A 22,065-nucleotide genomic window follows, 5' to 3' on the forward strand; every position below is an offset into this window, starting at 1 on the left:
TTAAGAAGGCCAGCTGTGTCCTGGGGTGTCCACTAGATACAGTGGAAGTGGTGAGAGACAGGAGGGTGATGGCTAAGCTATCATCCCTGATGGACAACATCTCCCCCCCATGCAGGACACTCTGACAGCTCTGTGCAGCTCCTCCAGCCACCGGTTGCTCCACCTCCGGTGTGAAGGAGAGGTACTACAGGTCCTTCCTTCCTGCTGCTGTCAGGCTGCACAACCATCTCTGCTCCCAGTAGACCACACATCACTAAAAAACATCTATATAAATCTGTGCAATATAACAATATGTACAATCCACTGTACAATACTACAATTATTTGTCTGTATATATAATATTTTAGTTATTTTGGATCTACTTCTTTTTTTACTCTTTTTATATTCTTTATTGTGTTAATACTTGTTTTTTACTATGTCTGTAGTTTCCAGTATCCTCTATGCTGCTGTAATCCTGCAAATTTCCCCACTGCGGGACTAATAAAGGATTATCTTATTTTATCATATGTCACAACGGCATCCGATTTACATGACGTTCAAATAATGTGGTCTACAGTTGTTATAGAACAACATAATGCATTTTCTGTGTTCATTTTCGCTACATCGTGGACACAGGAAGTGTTTGAATTTTTGCTGAACATAATTTCCAGCGTCACGCACTCCACACAAGAAAAATACATCAAACTATTGGACGTGGTGTCCAATTGTCGCAGGCTTTTGTGGCCTCTTGAGCCCCAGTCCCACCGGTATCCCGACATGTGCGTAGTGCAAGGGCCCGATCATCACTGCTTGCAGCTTTAATTATTATTATTCTACAGCCAAATTAATTGCCTTTTTTAGGGCTTTATCATGCTCAAAGTCTCACCAAATTTGACATGCATATCAGGACTGGTGAAAATTTTGATATTTTATGGGTCCCAGGCTCAGGCATGAAAAAATTGCTCGCTAGCGCCCCTAGAAGTTTGAAAAGCAAGTCCCCTCAGCCCCAATGTCCGATTGACTTGAAATTTTACACACACATGCAACTCAATGAGCTCTACAAAAAATTATCTTGGAACCCTAAGCTCCCCCTACCGAAATTTCTGCCATTTAGAATTTTTTGAAAAACACAATTTTTCGAATGTAAACGCTCAGTCCGATTGCCACCAAACTTTACATGGATCCTTAACTGATCAATCTCATCAAAAGGTATCAAAAGTTTGTTGATATCTCATTGCATTTAGAAGATATGGACCAATTAACTTTATAGGGGCGTGGCTTCCTACATCAATACACATAACATAAATACTGTTTGACCTATAACCACGGAATCTGCAGCATATGTCCACACAGCATCCTGTTACATACCCTGACATTTTCATTCCATATCACCACTAGGGGACGATACAGTAAATGGTCAATTTTCTGCATTTTAAGGCATTTTTCGTCCTTTTCAGGCGTTGTACTTTAATGATCTTAAGACCTTTATGATCAAGTAATCAAAATGGTGAGTTTTGATCCAAGGACCTTGACGTGGCGTTGCAACAATTTTGTGGCAACTTCGGTCTCCATGAAAAAGGAAGTTGTTGTAACTCCAAGGTACATTGTCCAATCTGGCCAAAATCTCTTATGCATGATGCTGGTTCAGGTCTGAACACATTACCATGTGAAAAAATGCAAACCTAGCACAACCTACTGGCAAAAGGAAATTACAAGTTTTATACTTTGATGTATTGCTCTTAGCCAGTGAACCAGCTCGACTTCAAATCTGGTAAGGAAAGCCTTAAGAACTTATTGATGCATCTTCCTGAATGTTGTTAGTTTTTGTTGAACACTGTTGCCCTGGCACCACTTTGTTCGCCATGAAAAAGGAAGTTGATTTTTCTGTGGCTTGGGATGCTGAAAAACTCATGGACCATATTGATTTTTGTGTGAATTTTCACCACTTTTTTCGGCCATTTACAGGCGCTATACTTTAACAAACTCCTCCAAGGAAATTCATCAGATCCACTTCAAATTTGGTCAGTACAATCTAAAGACCTTTGTGATTAAAAGTTATCAAAATCTTTTCGTTTAATGGAATGGCGTAGCCGTGGCGGGGCGGCCATTTTAGGTGATTCTCCATTAAACTAGCTGATGTAACTCCACTGGACTTGCTTGAATCTGCCCCGAACTTTACATGCTTGATATAAGGTATGGTCTGAGGATGTCAACAAGCCTATTTTCACTTACTGTCAAAGCGCCACCTTCTGCCGAAAGGAAAACAGCATTTTGTGACCAACTGCATCTGATATACATGACATTAACATGATGTGGTCTACACTTGATATAGAACAGTATTATGCTTGTTTGTGTGTGTTATCTAGCACCACGTAGTGAATACAGGTAGTGTTGGAATATATGCAATAAGTGATTTCCAGCGTCACACAGCCCAGGCTGGAAAAAAAACCTATAACACGTGGTTGTGTTGTCCGATGGTAGCAGACATTCGCGGCCCCGTCGGGGCATATAAAATATGTACTCATGGCTGACCATCGGACCAACACAGAAACAAACACACAGAGTTAGTTGAGACACCTACTAAGTGTGTGGACATTACGCTAAATGTGTGCTGAGTGGAGTATTTTCAGGAACAAAAATATACCACGTCACTGCTCAACATGGTTACTATAACTCCTACAACAACAAAAGGAGACGTTTACTGAGATTATTTGACATCAAGAGAAGAGCTTCAAATGTTTTATTCAAATTATATTGGATTCTACGAACAAACGAATGGACGACATATTAAAGGACTTGCAAGACCTCAAAACGGAAAGGAATTAACATCTTTACCAATAAGGACTTTACTGAGGCTCTCATGCCAGCCATGAGGGCAGCATGCGAGAAAGGGGAAATTGCCTATCTCCAGCATGACAGACTGATAACACATCCTCCCACAAGACAACGACGCAGTGAGAAAACAACCAATCTTGTGGGTGTGTCGGGTCATTAAGCCCTACTCTTACCATCTAATTTATCATTGCTTGGTGTTATTTTATTATGTGCTCAAAAACTTTCAACCTCCCAGGCAAAGGCCTGCTGATAGCTCATGTGAACATTTGTAGCTTAAGAAATGAGATGTATGAATTAAACTGTGTGATGCAGCCAAATAATATCCATATACTTGCAATATCTGAGACAAATCTTGATCCCTCATTTGAGAATACAGAATTAGCGGTTGATGGATACACACTGTTCAGGAGAGACTGGAATAGATATGGGGGAGGCGACCTGTCCGTTAAAGAAAAAGCTGTAGCCGGTTCTTGTAACCTAACACAAACTATTACATTAGCAACAAGAACCAGCACAAATAAGAATGGACTAAGATCATCAAAACTTATTGATCCCTTCTTGCTCTAAAGCAGTATCAGTGGCTCTTGGTTTCAGTGATCATAATTTAATAGCATTTAAAAGGAAAACTAAAGTCCCTAAAGCATCCAGTAGGATTATACACAAAAGGTCATACAAGTTCTTCCAGAAAGAATATTTTATGGAGGATGTGGAAAAGCGGAGATCAGCTCCAGCACCCCTGCGACCCTTAACTGGATAAGCAGGTTACGGAAAATGAATGAATGAATGAATGCGGAAAACACCAAATGGTCTACAGTGTGTAATGAAGAGGACCCGGATTTGGCATTAAGTATATTTATGAGATTAATTATGCAAATTGCTCATAAAACACCTTTGGAAAAAAACAACTCTGAGAGCAAGATGCGCCCCTTGGATCAGTAGAGATTTCCGTGACTTCCGTAACATTATGACTTCATAGAATTACGGAAATGAAGGAGAGAATTCATTCGAGCCGTTTCAGGCATCAGGAGCAGTGTTTCTGAGGGGAGGGTAACTCCTTTTAGGCGTGGACTTCAGGTTTTACACTCTACGGAACTTTTACATGTAAAAAAAGATATATTACACACTAAAGAAGAGGGAAAAAGTGGAAAAGCATAATAGGGCCACTTTAAGAAATCAGGTAACTAAATTGAACAGAAGTAAAAAGAAGGAAGTAAAATTAATGACTTTAAAGAATGATGGAAAAAAACTATGGAAAATCTTAAATAAAATAATGGGTAGGTCGTCTCATCAAGCGAACCCAAATTAATTAGCCAATGGTACTTTCTTAACCAAACCAGTCGAGATTGCAAATTATTTCAATAACTATTTCATCAGCAAGGTTGATAATCTCAGAAAGATCTTGAAACAGTCTGATGGCTCCTCCCTATGCACACTAATTGACAAAAGTATAATGAAGGATAAAAACTGCCATTTTGATTTTGTGCAGGTTGATACCCCTGACATTGAGAGAGAATGTTGTCGTCTCTGACAATTGAGAAACCAGCTGGTATAGACTATCTAGATGGTAAACTGTTACGATTTGTCTCTGATCACGTATCTATTCCAATTTGTCACATATTCAATAAATGCTTAATGTACGGTTTATGCCCAAAGGTCTGGAAAGTGGCGAAGGTGATTCCAATACCAAAGGACAATAAATTAACCTTCACATGTACAAACAGCCATCCGATTAGTATAGTTCCTATCTTGAGCAAATTCTTAGAGAAAATTGTTTTTAAAAAGATCCAAGATTATTTTATTAGGAATAAACTGATCACTAGTTCACAACATGCATACAGTCACTCTACAGCCACTGCCCTTGCGCAACTAACTAACTGATGGCTGGCTGAAACAGATGGATAACAAGAAAATAGTAGGCACAATCTTGCTTGACTTCAGTGCAGCATTTGATGTAATAGACCATGATACTATGCTAAACTAAAGAAATAGATTCAGCAGTACGGTAATCTCTTGGATGGTCAGTTATCTTTCTGAGAGATCGCAGAGAGTCTTTTATAATGGAAGCTTATCAGACTGTAAATACATCAGCTGTGGGGTTCCACAAGGAAGTTGCTTGGGCCCTTTACTCTTCTCTATTTTCACAAATGATCTTCCTCTAGCTATTGAGAATGCCAACATGGTAATGTATGCTGATGACCTAGAAAGAGTGTCTAATTAGGTGAAAGTGAACAAATTAGCCCTGAACATTTACAAAACTTTTAATAATGCAGAATATATACATACAAATACTGTAATTAATGATTTTGATTATTTTAGATTAAATACCAAGCAGTATATAAAGTGTAGCATTATCGCTTGTAACAGACTTAATTAATATAAATTAATGAATATCAAAATATCTAACAGTTATTAACTCAATTATGAATCATAAACCCCTGAATTGGTATAAAAAGACTGATGGTCCACAGATTCAGCCATAAAACACAATTAGGTTAAGTGACAGAATTTAACATTGGATACAAATTTTGGATGCCACTGTATTTTGGAAAAATAGGGAAAACTTCAAAATTTGCCGTTAATGTCTTAATCTCAGGGTTGCTACGGAGTTATTTACATGGTGTACAGTAACCTATTATTTCATATGTACACAAATTTAAATGAAAGTTAAATGAATCAACAATAAAATTCACAAAATAAATGGAATGAATAAAGAATATGATGATGAGTACAGTGAATAACGATGATCCCCATATAATTAAAAATAATTACATGTGACCAGGTAGAATCAGTGACTCAAACAATTGTTAAATGATTATCAATTAAATTTGTTGTTTCATTGAATTTTGTTCAAAAGATTTATGTACCATTCAGCAGTTGAGAGTTTAACCAGGGAAGATTGTTAAGCCATTTCTTACTAGTTCTAATTCAAGGGATGATCCTACTTTAGGTCTAAAGCATATTTATCTGTTTATTAATTTCTCTATCTTAGTTTAACCTATTTACCAACATTACTTTATTAACTGACTTCAACTTTATTCAGCCTTGAAACTTGAATCTAACTCATTCACATCTGGAAATGGATTGTATCACCTGACGGTTCTGATGGAAAGATGGGAGGTTAAGATGGATGAAGTGGCTGCAGTCTTGTTCTCCATCTCTGGCAGTTTCTCCGGCTTTCTCCGGCTTTCTCTGGTATCTTCGAACCTGGCGGTTTTCTTTGTAGAGGTTTGGCTTGAACCGTTTGTCTATGTCTCCATCTCTCTCAGCGGGATGCTGAAGCAACTTATCACCCCCATTTGTAGCTGCAGGGGTCATTACTCATGTAAAATGGCGCCGCGCGAGTGGCTGCCTCTTACAGCAGCTCCTGCTCACCTGTGAGCTTTTTCCTTTAAATTGTGTTTTTTTTGTTACTTTCTGTTACTTTTTTTTTACTTATTTAATTTTATAAACATTTTTGCACTATGGCAGTGAAACTCGTAGACTTTCACGTGGTCTACCTGCAGTTTTCTGCACTTTCCACCTCCGTGCCCGGAGGCTCAGCCCGCAGCCATGGCCCCCTTTGTTTACAGCAGGGGTCAGCTGTTAGCACTCCGGGACACTGCGCCGCTGCTGCCGGAGGAGAGACCCGAGGTTCCCCGTGAGCTGAGGAGGAGGAGACGGGGATGCCGTGCTGGGGCAGAACGTCGCGCCAGGAGCAGACGTTTCAAACCCGTCCTCCCCTCCATCATCATGGGAAACGTACGGTCTCTCCCCAACAAGATGGACGAGCTCTCAGCACTGACTCGCCATCAGAGGGAATACCGGGAGTGTAGCGTCATGGTGTTCACAGAGACATGGCTGACGGAGCTGACTCCGGACACCAACACTGCTCTGGACGGGTTCCGCATCATCCGGGCAGACAGGACAGCGGAGAGCGGTAAGAGGAAGGGAGGAGGTCTGGCAGTGTTTGTGAATGATAGATGGTGTAACTCTGGGCACATCACTGTTAAGGAGCAGACCTGTACAGCGGACATTGAGCTGTTGGCCGTTAGCATGAGGCCGGTATATTTACCGAGGGAATTCTCGCACGTTATCATGATAGCTGCGTATATTCCCCCCTCTGCTAACGGAGAAGCGGCCTGTGACGTCATACACTCGGCGACAAGCAGGCTGCTGACACAACATCCCAATGCCCTCCTCCTCCTCTCTGGTGACTTTAACCATGCCCCTCCGTCCTCCACTCTGCCCACCTTCACCCAGTACATCACCTGCCCCACCAGAGACAACAGAACCCTGGACCTGCTGTATGCCAACACCAAGGAGGCATACAGCTCATCTCCCCTCCCTCCCCTGGGAAGATCTGACCACAACCTGGTGCACCTCCGGCCTGTGTACAAACCTCTTGTGCACAGGCAGCCAGCTGTGACCCGCACAGTCAAAAGATGGTCCGATGAAGCCGAGGAGGCTCTTAAGGACTGTTTCGACTCGACTGTGTGGGAAGTGTTCAGTGATGCCCATGGGGAGGACATCGAGGGTCTCACAGACACCATAACGGACTACATAAACTTTTGTGTGGAGAACACTGTACCCACCAGGACTGTACGGTGTTTTTCCAACAGCAAACCCTGGATCAATCCGGATATAAAGACCCTCCTCAAGGAGAAGAAGAGGGTCTTTAGATCAGGAAACAAGGAGGAGCTGAGGACTGTGCAGAGGGAGCTGAGGAGGAAGATAAGGGAGGGGAAAAATATCTACAGGACGAGGATGGAGGATCAGCTGCAGCAGAACAACATCAGCGGAGTCTGGAAGAGCCTCAAGGCCATGTCTGGCCACAAGGGGCCCAACCAACAACCTGTGGGGGACCAACAGTGGGTGAATGATCTGAACTCATTCTTTAACAGATTTGATCAGCCACCCACCCCTCCCCCCACCCAGACCTCCCTGCCGCTGCAGCCCCCATCGTCTGCACCCCCTGTGGATTACCCCCCTCTTCTTCCTTCTCCTCCACCCCCTTTTCCACAACACTCGGCTCCCCTCCACACTCCTCAAACACTGCACACCTCCAACACCCCACCCCCACTCCAACAACCTACAGCACACAGCCCCCATCCCCCAACTTGTCCCTCTCTATCAACCAGGTGAGAAAAGAACTGAGGAGAATAAAGGTGAGAAAAGCCACGGGTCCGGACGGCATCAGCTCAAGGCTCCTCAGATCCTGCGCAGACCAGCTGTGCAGGATTGTGGAGCACATCTTCAACTTGAGCTTGAAGCTGGGGAGGGTACCACAGCTATGGAAGACGTCCTGCGTGGTACCAGTCCCAAAGACCCCGGGGGCCAAGGACTTCAGCAGCTTCAGGCCGGTGGCTTTAACATCCCACCTGATGAAGACCCTGGAGCGGCTGGTCCTTGTGCACCTCCGCCCCCTGGTGATCTCATCTTTGGACCCTCTTCAGTTCGCCTATCAACCTGGCATCGGGGTGGATGACGCTGTCATCTACCTGCTACAAAGATGCCTTTCTCACCTGGAAAAGGCTGGAAGCACTGTGAGAGTCATGTTCTTCGACTTCTCCAGTGCCTTCAACACCATCCAGCCTTTGCTTCTGAGGGACAAGCTGGAGCAGACCGGGGTGGACCACCACCTCACTGCATGGATACTGGACTACCTCACCAACCGTCCACAGTATGTGAGGATAGGGGAGTGTGAGTCAGATCGGGTGTCCTGCAGCACGGGGGCCCCACAAGGAACCGTTCTGGCTCCATTCCTCTTCTCCATATACACTTCAGACTTCACATACAACTCTGCTACCTGCCACCTGCAAAAGTTCTCTGACGACTCTGCAATCGTCGGCCTCATCCCCGCCGGCGATGAGAGGGAATACAGAGAACTGAACCAGGACTTCATAGGATGGTGCCGGCGGAACTGCCTCCAGATCAACTCTGGTAAAACCAAAGAGCTGGTGGTGGACTTCCGCCGGGAAAACACTGTCCTCCGGAACCAGTGAACATCCAGGGACAGGACATTGAGATTGTGCAATCCTGGTACCTGGGTGTTCACTTGAACAATAAACTGGACTGGACTAATCATTCAAATGCACTATACAAAAAGGGTCAGAGCAGACTGTATCTGCTGAGGAGACTGAGGTCCTTTGGAGTGCAGGGAGCACTCCTGAGGACTTTTTTCAACTCCGTGGTGGCATCAGCCATCTTTTATGGAGTGGTCTGCTGGAGCAGCAGCATCTCAGCAGCAGACAAGAAGAGACTGAACAAGCTTGTCAGGAAGGCCAGCAGTGTGCTGGGGTGTCCATTGGATACGGTGGAGGTGGTGGGAGACAGGAGGGTGATGGCCAAGCTGTCATCCCTGATGAACAACACCTCCCACCCCATGCAGGACGCCCTGGCAGCTCTGTGCAGCTCCTTCAGCCACCGGCTGCTTCACCCCCGGTGTGTGAAGGAGAGGTACCGCAGGTCCTTCCTTCCTGCTGCTGTCAGGCTGCACAACCAGCTCTGCTCCCAGCAGACCACATGACAATAAAAACACTGTGCAATAATGGTTAATATAGTTTTTTTTCTGTCTGTAAATATTATATTTCAGTTGTTGTGTTTTTCTACTGTTTTGTTGCTTATTTATAATACTTGTTTTTTATTTTATTTTTATTTTTTATTTTCATTTTTATTTTTATCTTGTCTTCTTTACTATGTCTCTTGTGTGCACTTTAACTCTATGCTGCTGTAAGCCTGCAAATTTCCCGCTGCGGGACTAATAAAGGATTATCTTATCTTATCTTATCTTATCTTATTATGGCATGTTGGCCAGTTTCTCTTTCTCTTAATAGTTGATGGAACAAATTCAAGGATTCAAGGATCATTTATTGGCATATGTAACACAGGGATGCACAACAAAATTCAGTTATAGCCCATTATTTAAACAACAAACACGTGACAAACAACACAAAACAAAAACAGTTTTTGCACAGAATTTGCATCATAAGGAATATAAACAACAGCAACAAAATGTTGCGCTTATGTAGGTTCTTGCTTCTCAGCAAGAGAATCAGTGGGTCTTCAAGCCTTCACACCGCTAGAACTGCCCACTCCCCCTACCTCTCTTGGCCTTTTGGATGGTGGGGGTAGGATTGTGGAGATCACCCTTCAGCGCCAAACTCCAAAGTCAAAGAGACTTCTTCTGACTTGATCTTGGAATGATCTTCTGAGAAAGGGATGCGGCGTTTGCCCAAACCAGCAAACCACTCCCACCTGTACTTTCTTTTTCTTTCATTAAACTTTTTTTTTTACATAATCAATACAAGTTAACTTAAATAGCCTTTTTAACTCTTCTGTCTTTTAAAGCTGGGCTTTCTCAGCTGCCAAATGGTACCAAACAGTTCGATATAAATCCCTGAATAAAAGCTAATCAGTTCAATTTCAATGAATTAAACAATTTACCACAGATCATAGAGCACTCTAACCTTGAGTGTTCGTCTTGCCACCCAAGGTGGCCTCTTCGATCCCTGGCCTCTATAGTTCACATGCCGAGGTGTCATTGAGCAAGACACTGAACACTGAGTTGCTCCCGGGTGCTTCTTATCTTTCGGTCGTCATTCACTGCATGTTATTTTTTTAATAACTTAATACCATACTCTAGTTAATCCTTACTAACTAAATATAGTGTGTCTTAATACATTAAATGAACAGTGTGTAACATTATGGGGAATAATTGGCAGCATTTGAATATAATATTCAGTACAATATTTTAATCAGTGTATAATCACCTGAAACTAATGTGATTTTGTTACCCTAGAAAAAGCTGTGTATAGCTAGATAGGGAGCGGGTCGTCTTCCACTGAGTCCAACATGTTGCACCACCATATTTATACAGTAGTCCAGAACTGATAAACTTAACACTGGCTCTAAAGAGAGCCTTTAGCATTTTACGTAATCTGTAAGTGGGGAAGCGTTCTGAAATGCGGCAATAAACAGGCCCCAGTGCTAAATTACTGGAGTATTGATAAGCCCAGAAGTCACTGTTGTTTTTATTAAGACTTTTTATTGTTTTATCGTCACGCTGCAAAATGCATTTATTCTGCTCTCTCTGTTGGGCTGAGCTACTCCAACTACACACACATCAATAATAGATCAATAATGAACTGGACTGGACACATAACACTGACGCCCTCTACAGGAAAGGACAGAGCAGGCTGTTCTTCCTGAGGAGGCTGAGGTCGTTCAGTGTGTGCAATAAACTGCTCAAGGCATTCTACCAGTCTGTGGTAGCCAGCGCCCTCTTCTTTGCTGTGGTGTGCTGGGGTGGTGGCATCAGGACTGGAGATGCCAACAAACTAAATAAGCTGGTGAGGAAAGCCAGCTCTGTGGTTGGTCTGGAGCTGGACAGTCTGGAGTCGGTGGGTGAGAGGAGGATGAAGGTCAAACTCAGAGCCATTCTGGACAATCCCTCTCGCCCTCTCCATAAGGAACTGTGGCAGCTTAAGATAACAGCTTTCCTGGTTAACATAGTTTATAACCCAAACAACATACTACATCCTCTGTACATGGACCCTTACATCAGAAAAGGAAAAACTCCCCAAAATAGCCTTTAACATGGAGAAAAAGGACGAAACAGAGGAGGGATCCCTCTCTCAGGATGAACAGATGTGCAATAGATGTCTTGTGTACAGAATGAACAATATAATAAAATACAACACAGTCAGTCCGTATTACAAAAATGTATACATATAATGTGAGTAGTTATAGCAGTAGTAGCATTAATAATAGCTGAATAATAATAGAAAAGTATGTGTACTAATAATAACAGCAGAAGTGGATATATTTTCAATTCAATTCAGTTTATTTTGTATAGCCCAAAATCACAAATTACAAATTTGCCTCAGAGGGCTTTACAATCTGTACACATGCGACATCCTCTGTCCCGGAACCCTCACATCGGCACAAGAAAAACCTTCAACAGGGAGAAAAATATCAGAATAATAACGATAGTAAAAGCAGTAATAGTTGCAGTCATAGAAATGTTACTAATAATAATAAAAGTAGTAGCTTGGGACATCACAAACTATTTAGCAGCAAATCGGCTAATTCGTCTATTCAGCTATCAGAGGGCTCAGTAGATTTATGACAACACAGCTTGAAACCCACTGCAGGGCCTAGTGATAGGTCAAACATTTAACAATTCAACACAAATACTGGGCTTCCATAGGAATGCTCAACCAACTTTTGACACATTTTACTCTACTTGTGACTGAAATGAATGAAGTATATGAAGCACGAATCTTATTGCCCCTCAGGTGCTGCCAGTCTTGGAAAGGGAATCGGAGGAATCCTGTTTTCCCGCTTTTCCCGTTCTAGTGGCCAGGTGGGAGGAGTTGAGGAGGAGCCATCAGATTCTGAGGGCGGGGCCACTGAAGTTGAAAATGTTACATCAGGAGAGGAAGGAGTAACAGTGGCAGAGAGCGAAGAAAAGGACAAAGAACTAGAGGAGGGGAGGACAGAGGTGGAGCCTGCCATGTCCCAGTCCACCTCAGCTGTCATGGACAACACCTCGTGTAAGTACTGTACCTTTGGTCCAAAACTTAAATGCATTACCATTACCATTAGACCATTGTTGTCTGGCTCAAAGTTACTGGATGGTTTGATCAAAGATAATATCAAGGTTGTGGATGTGTTTGTAATTAACAGTCGTAATCAAACAGCTATCAATGGAGAATTTGTGACAGGATTTGTTAAGTGATTTGAGGCTTGATTAGGATTTCAGATTTGTTGCTGTTGAGTTTTAGTCCCGGAACCCGGAGCAGGAAAAACTCCTAAACCCTAAAAAAAAAACCTTTAACAGGGAGAAAAAAGGAAGAAACCTATGGGAGAGCGGCAGAGGAGGGATCATTTTCCCAGTATTCATCCAGGCTTTCTGGTTGGGGAATGATGAATGGGTCCATTAAGTTACTTAATTTTTTCATTTGTCTGCTGACCTGCTTGACCTCATATAATTCCTGTAGTGTATTTTTTGAATTTTCATTGGGATGAATATATAAAGCAGCAACAAAAACACAGGTGAATTCTTTGGGCTGATAATATGGCTGGCATCTTAGTATAAAAATTCAACATCAGGGAAACATTGTCCATCGATTTTGACTATGTTCAAGCGCCAAGCATCCTTAATGTAAACACACAGTCCATCTTCTTAATAGTGTCTTGAGTTCTGTCGGCGCAGTAAACAGTCAGCCCTTCAAGTGCAATAGCTTGATCCGGGATGTTATGATGAGTCATGTTATGATTGATCCGGGATGTAAATATGTTTCCAGAGTCACTGATTTCCTGTTGCTGGATTAGCCTGATACTTATTTCATCCATTTTATTTTCCAACCACCTGTCATTAGCTAGGATCAGGCTGGTTAGTGGATCACCTTAGGTCCAAGCTGTTTAGTCCTTATCCCGGCTCTCTTCCCCCTCTTTCTGGGTCGATCACAATGCTTCCGATTGCGTATTTTTATGCCAATCTGTCTGAGTGGTCTGAAGATTTGGTCTGCAGTGATCATCTCAAGAGCAGTTAATCTAATCCTCGTACTTTCTTTTCCGACTTTGATGGGTGTATTTCTGTCATAAATGTAGATAGCAGCATCTGGACGCGCTGCTGTTGCAATATTGAGCAGAGATCTAATAGTATCAGTACAGAACATTCAAGGATTCAAAGATCATTTATTGTCATTATGAAACATAGGTTTACACATGCAATACAGTTGTAGACCATTTGCTACACAAGAAAAATATGAAAGAACAAAACAGTAGTGCGTTGCTGTAGTTCATTCCTCTTTTTTATGAGGAATTTAAACAGCAGCAACAAAACCAGAGATCAGAGATCAGAGAAACACTGGCCATCAACTTTGACTATGCTTTAGTACCAGGCATCATTGATGTAAACAGAGTCCTTGTTAGGGATTCAGTAGAAGGACCCACTAGCAGACACACAGCTCTTGGTTCAGAGTATATTTAATTTAGTTCTCAAGCAACAAACCTAAGGGAAAAAACAGTCTCGTAGTCAATAGGCAGGCAGAGGTCAAAAATCCAAAAAGTCAGAACAGAGTCCAAGGCAAAGGTATCCAAAATCCAAAATCCAAACAGGGCAGGTCAAAATCAGGCAAAGGTCAAAAATCACAGGCAGACAGAATATAACAAGATTTAGGGAACGCTGGAAAGGCTCAGGTATTAACTGGCACGATCTGGCAGAGACTCCAAGGCACACCGGGCTTAAATACCCACAAACCAATCACCACAAACAGAAATCAGGTGTGCACACAAAATGGCGGGAAAACAAACAAAGACAGGGTGGAGTCAGGGCCCCATGGCTTTTCAAAACACATGACAACACCACATGATCAAAATGTAAACAAAAAGCACATGTTGCTGGAAAAACAAAAACTCAAACAGCACGGTTACTAACAGTACCCCCCCTCTTACGGACGCCTCCTGGCGTCTTAACTGGGGGAATGGGATGAGTCTTTAGAAAGTCTCTAACAAGGGTACGGTCCAAAATGTACCCAGATGGAACCCAGCATCTCTCCTCGGGGCCATAACCCTCCCAGTCCACTAAGAACTGGAGGCCACGACCCCGACGACGAACGTCCAGGAGTTGATGAACTGTGAAAGTCTCTGAGCCATCAATGACCCGTGGTGGAGGAGGTGGCTTGGGAACAGGGCAGAGCTGGTTGCAGATGAAGGGCTTTACCCTGGACATGTGGAAGGTGGGGTGGATGCGGCGGAGGGTGGGGGGGGAGCTTGAGTCGGACAGCAGCAGAGCCAATGACTTTCAAAATGGGGAAAGGGCCGATGAAGCGGGGAGCCAGTTTCCGGGACTCCACCTTGAGTGGAATGTCCCGGGTTGACAGCCAGACACGCTGACCCACGCGATAGGGGGGGGCCTTGGAGCGATGGCGGTCAGCTTGGCGCTTCATCCTGGTTGAGGCACGCAGCAGCGCTGTCCGTGTCCTCCTCCAGGTCTGATGGCAACGGCGGATGAAGGCCTGGGCAGATGGCACGCCGACCTCCACCTCCTGGGCAGGAAAAAGGGGGGGGCTGGTAGCCGAGACAGCACTCAAAAGGGGAGAGTCCTGTGGAGGCAGACGGGAGGGAGTTAATGGAGTACTCAACCCAGGGTAGATGGAGGCTCCAGGAGGTTGGTCTCTCAGACGCCATGCACCGCAAAGTTGTCTCGAGCTGTTGGTTTGCCCTCTCCGTCTGGCCATTGCTCTGAGGGTGGAAGCCTGAGGACAAACTGACAGAAGCACCAATGAGAGCACAGAAGGCCTTCCAGAAATGGGACGTAAACTGGGGGCCACGGTCAGAGACGACATCCACAGGCAAGCCATGGTATTTGAAAACATGTGCTATTACCAGGGTGGCAGTCTCCTTGGCCGAGGGGAGTTTAGGCAATGGGATGAGGTGCACGGATTTAGAAAAGCGATCAACAATCGTGAGAATGGTTGTGTTACCGTCTGATGGAGGGAGGCCAGTAACAAAATCCAGTGCAATGTGGGACCAGGGCCTCTTGGGTATGGACAGGGGCTGCAGGAGACCAGACGGAGGTTGTGTGGAGGTCTTACTCCGAGCACAGACAGAACAGGCAGAGACAAAGGCACGGACATCCTCCCCTATGGTTGGCCACCAAAACCTCCTGCAAATGAAGGCTTTGGTGCGCCTTGCTCCAGGATGGCAGGAAAGCCGGGAGGAATGACCCCACTGCAGGACCTGGGAACGGAGGGACATAGGGACAAACAGGCGGTTAACAGGGCAGTGACTGGGGGCTGCATTGTCCGGTTGGGCGGCGCGCACCAAGGTCTCGATCTCCCACTGAACTGCTCCAACAAAACGGTCGTCTGGGAGGATGTTCACAGATTCATCAGGGCTACCAGGAGTTGGGAAAATGCGGGAGAGGGCATCTGCTTTGCCGTTCTTTGATCAGGGCGAAAGGACAGGGTGAAATTAAATCGGGAAAAGTAGAGAGACCAGCAGGCTTGACGGGAACTTAGACGTTTGGCAGTACGAATGTACTCAAGGTTCTTGTGGTCAGTCCATACCAGGAACGGCACTTTTGACCCCTCAAGCCAGTGCCGCCACTCCTCCAGAGCTAACTTGACGGCCAGCAATTCTCTATTGCCCACATCATAGTTGCGCTCTGGTGGGGAGAGGCGATGGGAGAAAAAGGCGCAAGGGTGGACCTTCTCATCCTTGACAGAACGCTGAGAAAGGATGGCGCCAACGCCTACATCCGAGGCATCCACTTCCACGAAGAACTGGCGGTCTGGGTCAGGCTGTATCAGGATCGGGGCAGAGGTAAATCGCCTCTTCAGCTCTTGGAAGGCCCTCTCCGCAGCAGGTGACCAGGTGAATTGAACCAACGTCGAGGTAAGGGCAGTGAGAGGGGCAGCCAGGGCACTGTAGTTTCTAATAAAACGACGATAGAAATTAGCGAACCCCAGGAAGCGTTGCAGCTCCCGGCGGGTCGTCGGCTGGGCCCATTCCACAACTGTCCTGACTTTCTGTTGGTCCATCTCTATGGTTCCGGCAGAGACAACATACCCCAGGAAGGAAACTGTGGTGCGGTGAAACTCGCACTTCTCTGCCTTGACATAGAGCTGATTTTCAAGGAGGCGTTGGAGGACCTGGTGGACATGGTGGACATGGTCAGAAAGGGAGTGAGAAAAATTAGAATGTCATCTAAATAAACAAACACAAATTCATTAATCATGTCTCTCAAGACATCATTAATCAGAGCTTGAAAGACAGCTGGAGCATTGGTCAAACCGAAAGGAACCACCAGGTACTCATAGTGGCCAGTAGGAGTATTAAACGCCGTCTTCCATTCATCTCCCTCTCTGATCCGAACGAGGTGGTAAGCATTTCGGAGGTCCAGTCTGGAGAAGATGGAGGATCCGTGGAGAAGCTCGAACGCGGAGGACATGAGGGGAAGAGGGTATCTATCCTTGACCGTGATGTCATTGAGACCCCGATAATCAATGCAAGGGCGAAGAGAGCCGTCCTTCTTGCCCACAAAAGAACCCTGCCCCTGCAGGAGAGGACGAGGGACGAATTATGCCAGCAGCCAACGAATCTCGAATATACTTCTCCATGGCCTCCGTCTCGGGTCGGGCAAGGGAGTAGAGTCGGCCCCTAGGTGGCGTCGTGCCAGGTAGGAGGTCAATGCCACAGTCATACGGGCGGTGAGGTGGCAAAGCAGTGGCTCGGGACTTACTAAAAACGGTCTTCAGGTCCATATAGACAGGAGGGACAGCAGACAGGTCAGGGAATTCTCCTGGGGGGTCCCCTACTGGGGGAATTGGAATGTAGGCTCGGCGGAGGCAGAGAGATAGGCAGGATGGGCTCCAGCCCAGAATCTTGTTGTTAACCCAGTCAAGGTGAGGATTATGTTTCCTCAGCCAGGGACGACCGAGGACTACAGGAGCATGAGGAGACTCAATGATGTGGAGCTGGATCGATTCATGATGATTGCCAGAAACAAGCAGGGACACAGGAGCAGAAACATGGGTAACATCAGCCAGCTTCTTACCATTGAGGGCATTGGCCACAAGGGGAGGATGTAAAGGAAGGAGAGGCAGCTTCCATTGAGCAGCCAGGGAAGCGTCAATAAAGTTCTCATCAGCCCCAGAGTCAATGAGGACAGTGAGCTGTTGTTGCTGGCCTCGCCACTCTAAAGAGGCTGGGAGAAGGACCGAGGAGGACTTGAAAGAGGCAGCGCTCACCAGTACTCCTCGTCCTACTGATGAGCTTCGTCTTTTACTGGGCAGGAGGAAACGTAGTGACCAGTCTCCCCACAGTACAAACAGCAGTTGGAGCTGCGTCTTCGCTGTTTCTCAGCAGCAGAGATGTGGTAGCGGTTAATCTGCATAGGCTCAGGATCCGGGGTTGGACGTGCAGTGGAAGGCAGAGCCCGTAGAGTAGGCAAGGCAGGTTGAGGAGTTGTCCCCTCACTGGGTGCTCTAACCGGGCCACTGGAAGCTCTCCACCTGCGGCGCAGCTGCAGCCGGGAGTCCACACGGATAGCCAGGTCCACAAGGGCATCAAAGTTGATGGGAGACTCTTGGGCAATTAACTCATCCTTTAGATTTTCAGAGAGGCCATTGAAAAACACATCAAAAAGGGCCTCAGTATTCCATCCACTAGAGGCAGCAAGAGTCCGAAACTCTATGGCATAGTCAGACACAGAGCGATTACCTTGCCGAATATGCAGCATCTCCCGTGCTGCCTCTCTGCCATGTTTGGAACGGTCAAAAACTTTCCTCATCTCCTCTGAGAATGTGGTGAAAGAGTTACAGAACGTCGCTCTGGCATCCCAGACTGCTGTGCCCCACTCTCTCGCCCGCCCGGACAGCTGGGTGATGATGTAAGCCACCCGTGCTTGCTCTGTAGGGAAAGCAGATGGTTGTAACTGAAAGATCAGGTCACATTGAGACAAGAACGAACGACAGGTTCCGGGTTCCCCTGAATAGTGTTCTGGGGGGGCAGGTGGGGCTCTGAGACAGGCAGAGTGGGCCGTGGTGGGACAGGCTGCTGAGGAGGTGGTGGCGGTGGGGTTTGAGACAGCTGAAGTTGTTGTACCTGGGCTGCGAGGTCTGTGAAACCAGCTGACATGGCCCCTACCGTTCCTCCAATCTCCTCCAGTAGCTCTTGTTGTCTCCCCAGCACGACTCCATGTTGCTCGAGTACTGTCTTGAACTGAGCTGGTTCCGCTGGGTCCATGTTGGCCAGATCGTACTGTTAGGGATTCAGTAGAAGGACCCACTAGCAGACACACAGCTCTTGGTTCAGAGTATATTTAATTTAGTTCTCAAGCAACAAACCTAAGGGAAAAAACAGTCTCGTAGTCAATAGGCAGGCAGAGGTCAAAAATCCAAAAAGTCAGAACAGAGTCCAAGGCAAAGGTATCCAAAATCCAAAATCCAAACAGGGCAGGTCAAAATCAGGCAAAGGTCAAAAATCACAGGCAGACAGAATATAACAAGATTTAGGGAACGCTGGAAAGGCTCAGGTATTAACTGGCACGATCTGGCAGAGACTCCAAGGCACACCGGGCTTAAATACCCACAAACCAATCACCACAAACAGAAATCAGGTGTGCACACAAAATGGCGGGAAAACAAACAAAGACAGGGTGGAGTCAGGGCCCCATGGCTTTTCAAAACACATGACAACACCACATGATCAAAATGTAAACAAAAAGCACATGTTGCTGGAAAAACAAAAACTCAAACAGCACGGTTACTAACAGTCCTCTTGTCCCACCGGAGTCCTGTTCTCCGATCTGCCCTTCATCTACAGCTTGATCTAGGATACCCCAATGGAGCACCTACGTCATGCCAATTGGCAAAAAAAAGGGTGTGCCAGTGAGAGTGACCTATAACGAAAAGGCGCCTAACTATCAAACCAATTCACATACCATGGTCAGCCGATGAACCATTTGTCATTAGACTCTTGTGGGAGGCCCTCATCACACATTAGAGTTCCTTTTTTATTAATGTGGTTTTGGCCCTGCTTCTGTCCTTCCATCCTTTTTTGGGCCAATTTCCTTTACTTATGGGACATGACATGCTCTCCTCTCCTTGGGCCCGCTTTGGGAATAAAATTATCAAACATGGTTTTTGGGGGGAAGAAATTTGGAATTATGTTTTCCTGTATGTAATTTGCTTATTAGCATAAAAGGAGATAAAGTCGTTGCACTCATTAATACATAATAGGAACAGCATGTTGCTGATGGTGTCAAACCAGAATTTTTGTGATTACGTTAGATACAAGGTATGTATGTATGTATGTATGTATGTATGTATGTATGTATGTATGTATGTATGTATGTAGCTCTGCCTCTGGTATTTTTAACCATGTTATTCAAATCCATTAAAGTTATTCAAGGTAAAATATACAGGTTATAGACAAAAACAACAAAAAACACAAAATTAATTTTAAAAGGAGCTGTTATGGCAATGTTGGTAGTAATAAAAAAAAAAAAAAAAGGGATTTTTACATCCAGCTTTAATTATTTGTAATTCAAATGAAGCAAAAGACCCAGTGCTCACCAACTGACATGAAAATCAGCTTCTGAACTAAGCAGTAAGTCTTCCACCACAGCCTGACAGTCTGGGCAAGCAGATACAATGTAATCCTTCAGACACAGCTTGATTAGGGTGACATATTCCATATTCCTCTGCTAGGTTTCGGTCACAAGTATATGTCTAAGTTCTTAGACTTGATGATGTCATGTAGCAGAAACTGACTTTTCAGATTTATTATTATTATCTAACTATTTACTATCACAACTTTCCCCTCCTTTGTGTCTTTTTATTTAACTCTATCATATTTTGCACTTTGGGGGCCTTGTTGGACTTGAATGGCATAGGGGGGACATGGGAGAGGGCTGGGTCCCCTCAAACACCAGAAGAACTAGAAATAAAATATAAATAACAACAATATATTAACTCACTCACAATGGACCAGAGAGTCTGCATGCAGCCCATTATGAGAATCTGGGGATGACCTGTAGTGCAGCGGTCCCCAACCTTTTTGCGCCACGGACCGGTTTAATGTTAGACAACATTTTCACGGACCGGCGGATAAATACACAAAATAAAATAAAAACTGGTATTTTCTAAATATAATAATAAACGTGAATCGACTGTGTACTCTTATGCAACTTTATTAGCAGCGCACTCGTAACAACGTGCAAACAACATAACATGAGTAAATAACTGCGGCTCTGCCCCCAACACTCTCTGGTCGCTATGGTAACGGTTAAACGTGCCTTCAAAATAAGACAGAACACAAAAACAAATATAAAGTGCATGAAAAATACAACTCACTATTAGGCCTATTGCTAAATCAGTGGGAGCCCTGAGCTTGTTTCCCTGCAACGAGACGGTCCCATCTAGGAATAATGGGAGACAATGACACCCGAAGTGTGTTGCTTACGTCCAGCCTACTCCGATATTTAGTTTTGGTTGCCGTCACTGCAGAAAATCCCGCTTCACACAAATAGGATGTCGGAAATGGCAACAGGGTTTTCAGTGCTGTTGTGGCGATCTCAGGGTATTCTGCTGTGACTTTGATCCAGAACACCGGCAGAGTGGTTGTTTCGAACATACTTTTAAGGCCGCCGTCATTTGCGATCTCCAGCAGCTGATCTTCTTCTTGCATCGACATGCTGGATTCCCCTGGTTTGTTGACAAATGGGTTGCGGATCCATTCCTTGGCAGTTCGTGGGTCTTTTGTGGTTGGGAAGTAGCGCTCAAACTCATTTAAAAGCATAGACAGGTGATCGTGCACTAGCTGGGTGAATGAAGGCTCGGGCTCAGTCTCTTCCAAAATCCCCGCGAATGTTTGAAACATGTCAAATATGCCTCTGTTCACGCGCCGTCCCCACAAATCCAGTTTGGCTTTAAATGCAGCTACTTTATCTGCCAACTGGAAGACAGTTGTCATTTTCCCCTGAAGTGACCGATTTAGTTCATTGAGCAGGTTGAATATGTCGCACAAGTAAGCGAGTTTTGCGACCCATTCCTCGTCACTGAAATGTGCTGCCAGCGGTGACATTTTTTCCGAGAGAAATCTCTGCAGCGGCTCTCGTAATTCAAACACTCTGGCCAGCGATCTCCCTCGGGATAACCATCTTATTTCTGTGTGTAAGAGTAGGTGTCTGTGCTCCGCGTCCATCTCCTCACAAAGCTGCTCGAATAGGCGCGAGTTAAGGGCGTGTGCTTTGATGTGGTTAATAACTTTAACAACATCATTCAATACGCTGTTAAGTTCCGCAGGTATTTTTCGGCTAGCCAGCATTTCCCTGTGAATGACACAATGCGTAGACTCACATTCAGGTGCAACCTCCTTAATCCGAGTAGTTAAACCAGACAGCCGTCCGGTCATGGCAGCAGCTCCGTCTGTGCATATGCCGACACAAAAGGACCATTTCAGTTTTCCTGATATATAATCATCCAGCGACTTGAATAGTTCTGCGGCTGTGGTTTTGGTTGGCAACGATAGTGAACATAAGATATCCTCATGCACATCCTCCTGATAAAGATATCGCACATAAACAAGTAGTATTGCCTTGCTGTCAACATCTGTAGACTCGTCAGCCTGGAGTGCGTACCACGGTGATTTATTGATCCTCTCCAACAATTGTGTCTCAATGTCCTCTGCTATTTCCTGAATGCGCCGAGTGACAGTGCTGGCCGAAAGAGGCACCTGTGCTATCTTTTTAACCGCATC

The 22,065-nt window shown here is 45.0% G+C and overlaps 1 protein-coding gene across 1 annotated transcript in view; it reads left to right on the forward strand.

Moving 5' to 3' along the window:
* Positions 1-22,065, forward strand: part of ddhd1b (DDHD domain containing 1b) — a 77,396-nt gene that overhangs the window by 53,457 nt on the left and 1,874 nt on the right. The window contains 1 exon segment of the mRNA XM_054617968.1: positions 12,090-12,347. Coding sequence (XP_054473943.1) covers positions 12,090-12,347 — 258 coding nt within the window.

The sequence above is a fragment of the Anoplopoma fimbria genome, chromosome 18 (assembly GCF_027596085.1).
Source record: "Anoplopoma fimbria isolate UVic2021 breed Golden Eagle Sablefish chromosome 18, Afim_UVic_2022, whole genome shotgun sequence".
Lineage (NCBI taxonomy): Eukaryota > Metazoa > Chordata > Actinopteri > Perciformes > Anoplopomatidae > Anoplopoma > Anoplopoma fimbria.